Source organism: Erythrolamprus reginae, chromosome 4 (genome assembly GCF_031021105.1).
Source record: "Erythrolamprus reginae isolate rEryReg1 chromosome 4, rEryReg1.hap1, whole genome shotgun sequence".
Lineage (NCBI taxonomy): Eukaryota > Metazoa > Chordata > Lepidosauria > Squamata > Dipsadidae > Erythrolamprus > Erythrolamprus reginae.
In genome coordinates this window covers 136,646,819-136,659,580 of record NC_091953.1, presented here as the reverse complement: position 1 = coordinate 136,659,580, position 12,762 = coordinate 136,646,819, and the positions used below count along the sequence as shown (strand labels likewise).

The window sequence follows — 12,762 nt, the reverse complement described above, 5'->3', positions numbered from 1 at the left end:
AAGGGCGGCATAAAAATTGAATGAATGAATGAATGAATGAATGAATGAATGAATGAATGAATGAATGAATGAATGAATGAATGAATGAATGAATAAACCAGAAGTCCATTTTTCTAAACTTCCGGTTTGCCCGTTAGGCAATTTTTCACACACCTGAGCGTTCAGGGAAGCTTCCTGAAGCCCCAGAGTGTGAAAAACAGCACCATGGGCAAACCGGAAGTCCGTTTTTCCAAATTTCCGTTGGCCGTTTTTTCACACTCCTGAGCCTTCAGGGAAGCTTCCTGAAGCCCCAGAGTGCAAAAAACAACACAATTGGCAAACCATAGTCCGTTTCTCTAAACTTCCGGTTTGGCCTTCCAAATCTCACACCCACAAACACACACACACGCCGCTGGGAGTGCACCAGGAGTGCCGGCGATGGGCAGCCCTTCCCTGAATCAAATCCTTCTACCTTTAAAAAAACACCAAGCTAAAGTCTGTTAAAAGTCAACCCTGGACCTTAACGGTGTAAGTAGGGTTGGTCAAGCCACGTCACCAAAACCGTTCATTAAACATTTGTTCTGGAGAAGTTCAGTCCCTAAGATTGATGAGACGTCACCTGTCAGAATTAGAAATAGATTTTAATTACCTATCACTGAGGTGGAGAAAGCTGCTGCTCTCGTCTGGATGCTCATCATCAAAACTCAAGTTTGACCAGCTGCCGGTGCTGTCATCTCCGGTTTGCTGGCTGACCACAGGTTCTGCAGAATCCAGTCCCTCTGTTTCCATGGCGCTAATATAAGCAAGTATGGTAGAATCACTATTTGTCATTGCACACACCTGATCTTCCTTCAGTGATGACCACACCTAGAACCACTCCAGAGGTCTCCTCAAATTCCAATGGCTGTTTCAGAAAGATGAAACAAGCATCGTGACTTTAGCCCACCCCTTATATCAGTGGTTCTCAACCTGGGGGTTGGGACCCTTTTGGGGGTCGAACGACCGTTTCACAGGGGTCACCTAAGACCACACAAAAAAAGACATATTCCCCCTGGTTTTAGGAACCAAAGCTTCTATTTTGGCACCTTGGAACATATTACATTCTGACCAATCAGGCGTTTACAGTGGGGGTGTCCCTCTGACCTTCCTGCCAATCAGCTTAAAGCTCTGTTGGGAGAATTGGCCCTAGACTTATGGTTGGGGGTCACCACAACATGAGGAACTGTATTAAGGGGTCGTGGCATTAGAAAGGTTGAGAACCACGGCCTTATATGTTCCTGAGTAATAAATCTTCTGAACTGCAATTCTAACGTACAATTCCTGATTCTTGGTGCCGGACATTAATCTAGCCAACTGGAGTTCAATAGTAAATTGCCGCCAGAATTCCGTAGCATTGAAGAGGGGTTGGACTTAAGACTGTTTGTGGGAATGTAAGGATTCTAGGCTGATTACTTATTTAACTCCGCCCCCACCAGCTCTGCCTCTTTTTCTCCTAATCTAGTCAACTCAAGTTCAGTATTAAATTGGCACCAGGTAAGGGTCAAAAGCATTCAAGAGGGGTTGGGCTTAGACCATTTTTGGGAACATAAGGATTCTAGGCCGATGACTTGTTTAACTCCTCCCTCCGCTCTCCTTCTCCTAATATAGTCAACTCTCAAGTTCAGTACTAAATTGCCGCCAGATAAGCATCAAGAGCATTCAAGAGAGTTTGGGCTGAGACCATTTTTGGGAACGTAATGATTCTAGGCCGATGACTTGTTTAACTCCTTCCCCTGGTCTCCTTCTTCTAATATTGTCAACTCAAGTTCAATATTAAATTGATGCCAGATCAGGGTCAATGGAATTCAAGAGGAGTTGGACTTAGACCATTTTGGGGAATGAAATGATTCTATGCCTATGACTTGTTTAACTTCTCCCACTGCTCTCCTTCTTCTAATATAGTCATATATATTATTGGCATAAAAGTCCAATTAATAAAATTAATAGTCAGCTCAAGTTCAATATTCCAGATCAGGGTCAACGGAATTCAAGAGGGGTGAGAACATGATTCTAGGCTGGTGACTCATTTAACTCTTTCCCCGCCACTCTCCTAACCTAGTCAATTCAAGTTCAACTCTAAATTGGAACCAGATGAGGGTTAACAGAATTCAAGAGGAGTTGGACTTTGACTGTTTATGGGAACGTAATGACTTTAGGCTGATGACTCATTTAATTCCGCCCCACTCCAACTCTGCCTGCTTCTTTCCTACAGGATATCTTCCTTGCCAAAAATCAACCTTACCTTATATTGATGGCTGGAGCAATATTTGTCATGCAAGAAGTCATAATTTCTGTGGTTAGACTTTCGGCAAAGCTGATTCCATCTTGACTGATTCCGCTATCTGCCGTCAAACTGGTTTTGCTCAGCTGCCTCCTCGCTCGGTCCAGCGTGGTGGTTGCAAGGTCTTCAGCAAATAGGACCTTCTCATCCATATCGACATGAATTTTAGGAATGTCCAAATGAAGCATGTGAGATTTAGGCAAGGTGATGCTTACACTTCCATCTGAAGACCGCCTAATGTTAGAAGGACGATCTTGTCCACTTAGAGGCAGGGATGAATCGCCCACGCAGATTTGATGTTCCTTCAAACTGCAGCGTTTGCAGGCAGCTATAGAAAATGGGATCATTTTTTCTTCGTAGGTTAACCTCTCTCCATTTCTCCAGCCTTCGGGGCCTCGCCGAGTAGCTGATCCTAAGCTCACTTCTAAAGTATCGTCTACGATCTTCTTCGCATATCGGTCTACGGCTTGTAAAAGGTACCCTTGGTAAGTGGAGTCACGCAAACTCTCCGTGCTGTGATACAGCTTTTGCTTACAACGGGAAGAAGACAGTCTTTGACTCCACATTGCTTTGAAATCTGTGACTTTATCGTCGCTCGACGGTTGGTACAAGCAAGAATCCGTTAAAGATTTGGGTAAGCTTGTTGCAGACACGAACGTCCTTCTGGCATCGGAGGTGATCGTACACGCGAGAGATTCTGAAAAGTCAAGCAACTTTGAACGTTCAGGCCCATGTAAGGGACATCTGCTCCTCCAAGGTTGCTTTGCGAGGTGAAGCATCAGACCATTTTTCTGATTCTTTTGCTCTGAGTCCTGGTTTGCTGCCTCGAACAGTTCAAATTTACCGTTGAGCTTCAAGCTCCTTTCTGGAGCGACTTTTCTACTGTGCTTCAGCCAGAGTTTCCTGGCGGCTTGCTGCACTCCAGACCTCACCGTTTTGTAAGCAAGCCTGCTGGCAAAATTATCCATGATGAGGTCGCTGTGGCCACCTTCCTGTTTCAAAACCCGAATGATGTGGTCGGTGTATTCATCCGTCACACTTTCGCAGCTCGGATATTTGGAGCTGAGACCCGAAGCTTCTGAATTCAGAGGCACAGGGAGGACGCAACCGTTGGCTTCTGTAGAACACGGCTTCGGTCTTTTGTCTTTGGGCCAACATTCGTGACGATTCCTTTTAAGGTGGAAGCAATCACCCTGACAATTAACATGACGGCGGCTCAGAAGTTTACAATGTCTTGAGCTGAGCTTTTTCTTGGCTTCTCGGATGACCCTCCCGGCCATTTCACCAGCGTAAATCCACAAAGCGTGCGTGTTTTTCCCCGGAACGTTAACAAATGTGGGATGCCCACCTATTCGGTCTTCCACGCTTACTTGAAGGTATCTCCTCTTCTCCATCTGAACAGCTTTGTCTTCTAAATGGGAAGCGGCCTGTTCGGTTGCCATAGAGATGATATGTGTAGCTAGATGATCTGCATAATCTATTGTCGGTCCCGAAGGGTGAAATTGCTCTAATAATGTTTTGGAACGTTCTTCAATATCCTTGCTTTCTACTTCTTCGGAGAGAGACCGCATCAATTTAAACATAAACTCTTCCTTTTCTAAGTTTTCACATTCTGGAGTGTATAGTCCATCTGTTTCCGGTATGTAAGGAGTCGAAGGGGGCGTAGCAGGTGCAAACTCCTTTGCTAATTCCCCTTTCAGCTTTTTGGTTAATTTCCTTAAATTCCACTCTGAGCTTGCCTGAGAAGGTATCAAAGGTGTGGAGGGTGGTGTTTCTGGGACCACGAGAAGATTTCGGTCTGTGACATTCAATTTATCTTCCAGCTGAAGTGTATCTTCGCACATGGACATCACGGAAGAGTTATTTATTTCCAAAACAGTCATTTCATGGCCCAACGCATAGCCTCCTGTGGCTTTACACATGCTCTGTTTTTCAAGTAAATTACTGATAGGTATCGCTGAACTGTCTTCCACATCTGGAACCTGCTCATTAGATTTGACAAATGTCGCTGCAGGAGAGACTGTTCTTGTGGATGGCTTGCAAGCCACCCGGTTCTTTCTTTCCGGAACTCCATCTTTAGACCCCAACGTCAAACATCGATTAGAAGCAGCGGTAGAGATGTGAAATTTCGATATGTTGTTTAAAGGCATCTGCTGCTGACCCACAATAACTGGGGTAGTCTTCGTTTTTTCTCCTTGTTTGGCCGTGCCCTGAGATTCCTTCGTATCGCTTCCCAACCCAACACAATAGGCTAATTTCTCACCCGTAGCCAAACACGCCGATTGCTTTTCGTCGACGGACTGTTTGACGATCCGTTTGGCCAAATAATTAGCAAACATATTCTTGCAGGAGTCTTTCCCGATGCACTGGAAACAGGGGGCATCTTTCATTTGTAGCACGCCCGCGTACGGCTCTGCTGATTGAGAAGCCCTGGAAGAAGTGACGGCTTCGTAGGCTTCCAATACGATCATATCGACCATCGTTCCAGAAAAGTTATCGATGCTCGATATGTCTGTACGTTTGCTGGCCTCGGGAGGGTTCGATGGATTGCGTTCATTGGCTGCCATGAAATCAGTGGTCAGGTAGATATTTCTAAGGGAGGACACTTTGCTTTGGTTCTTTTTGGTGGTACAACACATTTCTGGGGACCCTTTGTAGAAGGAGACCTTGGTCTCAGATGCCAGCGGAGTCTTGACTTTGGCTTCCTTCCATAAAATCTGATGGTGAGAAAGGATGCTTCCGGCTAAGGGCACCGGAATTGAACTTGCAATGCCCGTTGTGTAGAACAAAGCTCGATTAATGGTGTGTTCCTTTCTGAATTCCCAAACAGGGTTCAAGACTACTGGCGCTTTCTCACAAAGCTCAGAAGAACCATTGGAGGTGTGGGTTAAGTGCGCCTCCCTTTCCGCATTTACACACTCTACGTTGTCTACGGAAACGCTGATGGCAGCTTGCGACATGAAGCTCACGTCGACCTGCGATAACTCAATAAAAGCATCCTGGATGACAGATTCAGACAAGTCTTCTGCATAGGACCTCACAACATTATCGTTATAACAGAAGGAGCCCTGATGAGAGTCCGTGGGGGTCGGTGGGTGTGAAAATTGACAAACTTCCATTATCCCTTCGAATATCAACTCCTCGGCAAGGTTCGCTGCAAATTTGGTAACAGTGTTGGCAAACATTTGTTGCTTCACGGAGTACAGTTCTTTCAAAGCTCCGGTGACGGCTTCGCTCACCAAAAACTCTGCTAAGCCATTGATGGCTTTCTTTTTCAGCAAAAGAGCTTGCTGCCTCCCAACTTCATAGAAGGCCATCTGGAAGATTGAAGAAGTCAACCTAGCAGCCAACTGACACAAGGCATTGGTACATGAAGAAACACCCTTTTGGAGATCTTTAAACGCACTTCCAAAACTCGTTTCCACCAGCTCCGAAGCAAATTTCTGGATGTGATCTTTAATCACTCCCGGCTTTTGTCTGGATTTATCTTTCTTATGAAGTCCTTTTCTAGATATGTCTCTTTGGATTTTTGCCATCCGGTCTTTCTCTTCTTCCGGGACGATCCTACCCTGGCTGATAATCTCCCGTGTACATCTACACAACGAGGGTGGCTTAGCATTACACGCAGAACCCAGAATTTCAAAAGAAATATTATTTGCGAAATCCGAGTAGGTGTGGTAGACGATGTTGTGGTTCTGGCTGAAGGCTTCTCGGTTCATTCGACAGAGGCATTCCGTGGGGAAGCCGCTGCCCAGCGGGCTGAAAGCAGACGACCTGATTGGGCTGAACAAGGCTGTGTGATCGTCGGTTGGGTTTTTGATCAGGCGGGGAGAATCCGGGACGTCCAACAGATTGTTGAATGGAGATTCCGGTTTGCGAGGAGTTGGCTTCCTTACGTTGGCTGGAAGAACCGGGCGATCACACTTGAATTTTTGAGGATTCATTGACGTTGAGACGGAGCAGGGCTTCCGATATGAAACAATGCTTTTTTGCGACTTATGAGTTACGGTGTTGGGATCTCTAGGAGCTTTAGAGCTATTTTCCAAAGTTTGTTCGTGTTCATCGAATTGGTCAAAACTATCGAAAAACTCGCTGACTTCAGAGTCGGAGTCTTCCACCCCATCTTTCCCCACTGGTAGTTTCGGTAGCTGAAGCTTTGCCTTCAAACTTTTTTGATACCCTTCTTCATCCAGGAATATGACAGGGCTTGGACTAGAACAGTCCGACTCAGACGAATCAGCCGGAGAGGAAGAAAATAAGTTTTTTTGCAAAAAATTAGCACCGCGATCCGAAGAACTGTGGGACCTGAAAAAGCTTTTCTGTATCCAAGGATCAGAAACAGAAGTGGAGACTGAATTTCTTACAGAAGATGACAACTCTTCAAGTTCTAAGATGTTCACCAAGGAGATGGAGGACTTGACCGACGGCCTCCGATGCAGAGAATTGATGAAGGGCTTTGGATCATTCGATTTGAGAGGATGAGCAACGTTGGACTTTGGAGATGCCTCTTGACTCTTCTCAGGTTCTGTTCAAAAGGGTGTGGAAATAAAAAAAAATAAAGAGAAGGCATTTTTATTTACTATATGGATATCTAGGCCGCTTTTCTCCGTAGGCAGCTTACAAAACGAGAATAAATACAAAATGAAAAATGTAAGGAACCCAAACATTAAAACTCATCTAATCTAAAAACCCTAATTATTTAAAAAACAATCATCCACTTTTCATTCCATCACAATCTTACATGTGGCCAGAGCAAGATGCCAATGCTCAACAAAGTTGAGTTTTTAAAACCTTACCTTTAAAACCTTTAAAACCTTTTTGCAAGCTACCTTAGAGAAAGTCTCTCTATGTAGCTACTAAGACTTAACGCCAGCTGAATGACACATGAATCAGCATCAGTCAACTAGCAGAATTAGGAAACAATGCAAAAAGTTTTGGCCACTGGATTTATTTGTTGGAAGGGACCCTGTGGACCTCGTAGTCCAACCACCTGCTGGTGGAGGAGACCCTATTCCATCCCAGACATACGGCAGACCAGCCTCCTCTTGTAGGTCTCCAATGTTGGGACGTTCACAACCTCCGCAGGCAGGCCATTCCACCGGTTGATCGCTCTCACCGTCAGAAAGTTCTTCCTTATTTCTAGGTTGAATCTCTCCTTGGTCAGCTTCCATCCATTATTCCTTGTCTGGCCTTTGGGTGCTTTGGAAGACAGTGTGACCCCCTCCTCACTGTGGTAGCCCCTCAAGTATTTGAAGCAGAGGAAATATCCAGATGAAAAAATTAGCCTTTCATTAGGCTAATTAGCCGATTAGGTCCCACAGAGTTGGCCTTCTCCAGGTCCCGTCGACTAAACAATGTCGTCTGGCGGGACCCAGGGGAAGAGCCTTCTCTGTGGCGGCCCCGGCCCTCTGGAATCAACTCCCCCCAGAGATTCGAACGGCCCCCACCCTCCTCACCTTTCACAAAATGCTAAAGACTCACCTCTGTCGCCAGGCATGGGGGAATTAATGCCCCCCTTTTTTCTGATACCTGTATTATGATTAGTTGGATTGAGTGTGTATGATTGTGTAGTAGATGTTTTTTATGATAATGTATTTTAAATTAGTTTTTTAATTTTTTAATATTAGATTTGTACTTTATTTATTTGTTTGTTTGTTTGTTTGTTTGTTTGTTTGTTTATTTGATCTGTATGCCGCCCCTCTCCAAAGACTCGGGGCGGCTAACAACAATAAAAAAGACAATGTAGACAAATCTAATATTTATTATTTATTTATTTATTATTTAGATTTGTATGCCGCCCCTCTCCGCAGACTCGGGGCGGCTCACAACAAGTGAAAAAACAATCTACAACAAATCTAAATTACTGTTTAAAAATATTTAAAAGACCCCATATTCTAAACACACATACATACAAACATACCATTCATAAATTGTATCTGCCCGGGGGAGATGTTTCAGTTCCCGCATGCCTGACGACAGAGGTGGGTCTTAAGGAGTTTACGAAAGGCAAGGAGAGTAGGGCGGTTCTAATCTCCGGAGGGAGTTGATTCCAGGAGGCCGGGGCCGCCACAGAGAAGGCTCTTCCCCTGGGGCCAGCCAACCGACATTGTTTAGTTGACGGGACCTGGAGAAGGCCCACTCTGTGGGACCTAATCGGTCGCTGGGATTCGTGCGGCAGCAGGCGGTCTTGGAGATATTCTGGTCCAGTGCCATGAAGGGCTTTAAAGGTCATAACCAACACTTTGAATTGTGACCGGAAGTTGATCGGCAACCAATGCAGACTGCGGAGTGTTGGTGTGACATGGGCATACCTAGGGAAGCCCATGACTGCTCTCGCAGCTGCATTCTGCACGATCTGAAGTTTCCAAACACTTTTCAAAGGTAGCCCCATGTAGAGAGCATTACAGTAGTCGAACCTCGAGGTGATGAGCGCATGAGTGACTGTGAGTAATGAGTCCCGGTCCAGATAGGGCCGCAACTGGTGCACCAGGCGAACCTGGGCCAACGCCCCCCTCGCCACAGCTGAAAGATGGTCCTCTAATGTGAGCTGTGGATCGAGGAGGACGCCCAAGTTGCGGACCCTCTCCGAGGGGGTCAATAATTCCCCCCCCAGGGTAATGGAAGGACAGATGGAATTGTCCTTGGGAGGCAAAACCCACAGCCACTCCGTCTTATCCAGGTTGAGTTTGAGTCTGTTGACACCCATCCAGGCCCCAACAGCCTCCAGACACCGGCACATCACTTCCACCGCTTCGTTGACTGGACATGGGGTGGAGATGTAAAGCTGGGTATCATCAGCGTACTGATGATACCTCACCCCATGCCCTTGGATGATCTCACCCAGCGGTTTCATGTAGATATTAAATAGCAGGGGGGAGAGGACTGACCCCTGAGGCACCCCACAAGGGAGAGACCTCGGAGTCGACCTCTGGCCCCCCACTAACACCGACTGCGACCGACCGGAGAGATAGGAGGAGAACCACTGGAGAACAGTGCCTCCCACCCCCAACCCCTCCAGCCGGTGCAGAAGGATACCATGGTCGATGGTATCTAAAGCCGCTGAGAGGTCAAGAAGCACCAGGACAGAGGATAAACCCCTGTCTCGGGCCCACCAGAGATCATCCATCAACGCGACCAAAGCAGTTTCCGTGCTGTAACCGGGCCTGAAACCCGACTGCTGGGGACCTAGATAATCGGCTTCTTCCAAGGACCGTTGAAGCTGGAGTTCCACCACCTTCTCGACAACCTTCCCCATAAAGGGAAGGTTGGAGACTGGCCGGTAGTTATTAAGTACGGCTGGGTCCAGGGAAGGCTTCTTGAGGAGGGGGCGCACAAGCGCCTCTTTATAGGATGATGGAAAGGATCCCTCCCCAAGGAAGCATTGATAATCTCCTGGACCCAGCTCCGTGTCACCTCCCTGCCGGCCGAGACCAGCCAGGAGGGACACGGATCCAGTAAACATGTGGCGGAACTCACAGCTCCAATGGCCTTGTCCACTTCATCAGGTGTCACCAGATCAAACTCTTCCCAGACAGGTGGATAAGTACGGGCCCCAGTCACCTCGACTGACTCGTTGTCAGCCGACTCTGTTTTCCAATTGGAGTCGAGGTCCGCCCGAATCTGAGCGATTTTATCAGCGAAAAACGTGTTAAAGTCCTCGGCACTACTCTGTAAGGGCTCCCCAGCTCCCCCCTGGTTAAGAAGGGAGCGGGTCACCCTAAACAGAGCGGCCGGGCGGGATTCCACTGATGCAATCAAGGCGGCATGATACGCGCATCTTGCCGCCTTGAGCGCCACTTTGTAAGTCTTAATAAAAGCTCTTACAACTGTTCGATCGGATTCAGACTTGCTCTTCCTCCATCGCTTCTCTAGACGTCTCTTCTGGTGTTTCAACTCCCGGAGCTCCTCGTTGAACCATGGGGCTCTACGGGGTCTAGCGCCACGGAGAGGTCGCAAAGGCGCAATCCGGTCGAGAGCCTCCGCAGCAGCCGTATTCCAGGCCTCCGCAAGAGACTCCGCCGAACTGTGGATGAGTGCCTCTGGAATAACCCCAAGCGCCGTCTGAAAGCCCTCTGGATCCATCAGGCGTCTGGGGCGGAACATCTTCATTGGTTCCGCCTCCCTGCGGGGAAGGATTGGAGCCAGGAAGTCAAGCCGTAGTAGAAAATGGTCTGACCATGACAAAGGCAATATTTCTAAGCCCCTTAGTCTCAGACCATTACTCAATTGCTCAGAGAGGAATACCACGTCGGGCGCGTGCCCTCCCTCGTGAGTCGGACCCTGTATTACTTGAGTCAGGTCAATGGCTGTCATGGTGGCCATGAACTCCTGTGCCAGTCCAGAGGCTTCGCCGAGTGACGGCAGGTTGAAGTCCCCCAAGACAATAAGTCTGGGGAACTCCACCGCCAACCCGGCTACCTCCTCGAGCAGCACAGGCAGGGCTTTTCACACGCAGCTGGGAGGCAGGTACGTGAGAAACAAGCCCACCTGAACCCCTAAGTCCAGCTTCATCAAGAGAGATTCGCAACCCGCAATCTCTGGAGCAATGAGTCCACGTAGGCAAAGGCTCTCCCTGGCTATAATAGCCACTCCTTCCCCCCTTCCCTGGGGTCGAGGTTGATGCCATATCTGAAACCCAGCTGGGCAAATTTCAGAGAGAGGAACTCCTCCCTCTGGGCCCAGCCAGGTTTCAGTAATATATGCCAGGTCGGCCTCCTCATACAGGATTAGATCCCGGATGAGGAGAGCTTTATTTACCACCGACCTGGCATTAAGCAGCAGCTTAATAATAATAATCTAAAAAAAAATAATCTAAAAAACCCCAATTTAAAAAACCACTCATACATACAAGCATACCATGTATAAATTCTATAAGCCTAGGGGGAAGGGAAAAATTTTCGATTCCCCTATGCCTGACGACAGAGGTGGGTTTTAAGGAGCTTGCGAAAGGCAAGGAGGGTGGGGGCAACTCTGATATCTGGGGGGAGCTGGTTCCAGAGGGTCGGGGCCACCACAGAGAAGGCTCTTCTCCTGGGTCCCGCCAAACGACATTGTTTAGTCGATGGGACCCGGAGAAGGCCAACTCCGTGGGATCTAACCGGTCGCTGGGATTCGTGTGGCAGAAAGCGGTCCCGGAGATATTCTGGTCCGATGCCATGAAGGGCTTTATAGGTCATAACCAACACTTTGAATTGTGACCGGAAATTGCTCAGCAACCAACGCAGACTTTGTATTGTCGTTATGTTGTGAGCCGCCCCGAGTCTTCGGAGAGGGGCGGCATACAAATCTAATAAATTATTATTAAATTATTAATTATTGTTATTGGAGGAAGTGAATTTGGTGTTATATACCCGAAACAAAAAGATTTAATCTTTTTTTTAAGTCTGGAGGCTAAAACATACAAAGAACAGTTGCAGGAATTGAATATGTCTGGTTTAAGGCATAAGAAATAAAACAGAATATTAATGGTTAGAGCAGTCAAAGATGATTTTAGAGCAACAGCCTGTGAACATAGGTTGGGACACTCAGGAAAGCATTAGAGGGTTGGAGAGGAAGTAGAAAGGAAGGGAGTGGAGGAGAGAGAGATAAAGAGAAAGAAAAAATGAAAGAGGGAGAGAGAGGTTTAGGAGGAGTGAAGGGAAAGTAGCTAAGAGGAGGAGAGGGTAGAAAAGGAAGGGGATTGAAAGGAAAGAATGGTTAAAGGGGCAGGCAATGTTTATTTTTTTTTAATTCTTAAAAATGAAATATGAGTTTATGGATGATGGATAAAATGCACAATTATGAACTCTGTAAGACATATGTAACAGTGGAAGATATAAACATGTTGAATTTGTATATAAGAAGGTGGAGAAATTTTTTTTTAAAAAAATGGGGTGGGGGAACTATTTGAAGACTGCTATCCCTAGACCTCCAGTAGACCAGTGTTTCCCAACCTTGGCAACTTGAAGATATTTGGACTTCAACTCCCAGAATTCCCCAGCCAGCGAACGAAACTGCCATGTTCACTTAACAGCAAGTTCTAATAGGCTCAAGAGGACAATTTAAAATAAATGCCTGTACAATTACATCGTTAGCAATCAATATGTTCGCGAGGATTAGGGGACTGGAGGCTAAAACATACAAAGAACGGTGGGCAGGAATTGAATATGTCTGGTTTAATGAAAAGGAGGACTAGGAGTGATATGATAGCATTCACCCAATATTTTGGAGGGTTGTCACTAAGAAGAGGTTGTCAAGCTATTCATCAGAGCAGGACCAGAAGCAACGGATATAGAAGCCACTGATGGAAATTAATTAAGCAGAAAATCAAATTGGAATTAAGGAGGATTTCCCCAACAGTGAGAACAATTAATCGGTGGAAAAGCTTGTCTTCAGACGTTGTGGGTGCTCCAACACTGGAGGTTTTTAAGAAGAGATTGGACAACCCTTGTCTGAAACGGTATAGAGCCTCTTACCCGATGGTG

The 12,762-nt window shown here is 46.7% G+C and overlaps 1 protein-coding gene across 2 annotated transcripts in view; it reads right to left on the bottom strand.

The window, feature by feature from the left end:
• AKAP11 (A-kinase anchoring protein 11) overlaps positions 1–12,762 on the bottom strand; it is a 51,813-nt gene that overhangs the window by 15,973 nt on the left and 23,078 nt on the right. For both annotated transcript variants that reach the window (XM_070751387.1, XM_070751388.1), the window contains exons 8-9: positions 2,261–6,824; positions 629–772 (exon numbers count right to left, since the gene is read on the bottom strand). In XM_070751387.1, coding sequence (XP_070607488.1) covers positions 629–772; positions 2,261–6,824 — 4,708 coding nt within the window. The remainder of the gene's footprint in view (positions 1–628; positions 773–2,260; positions 6,825–12,762) is intronic.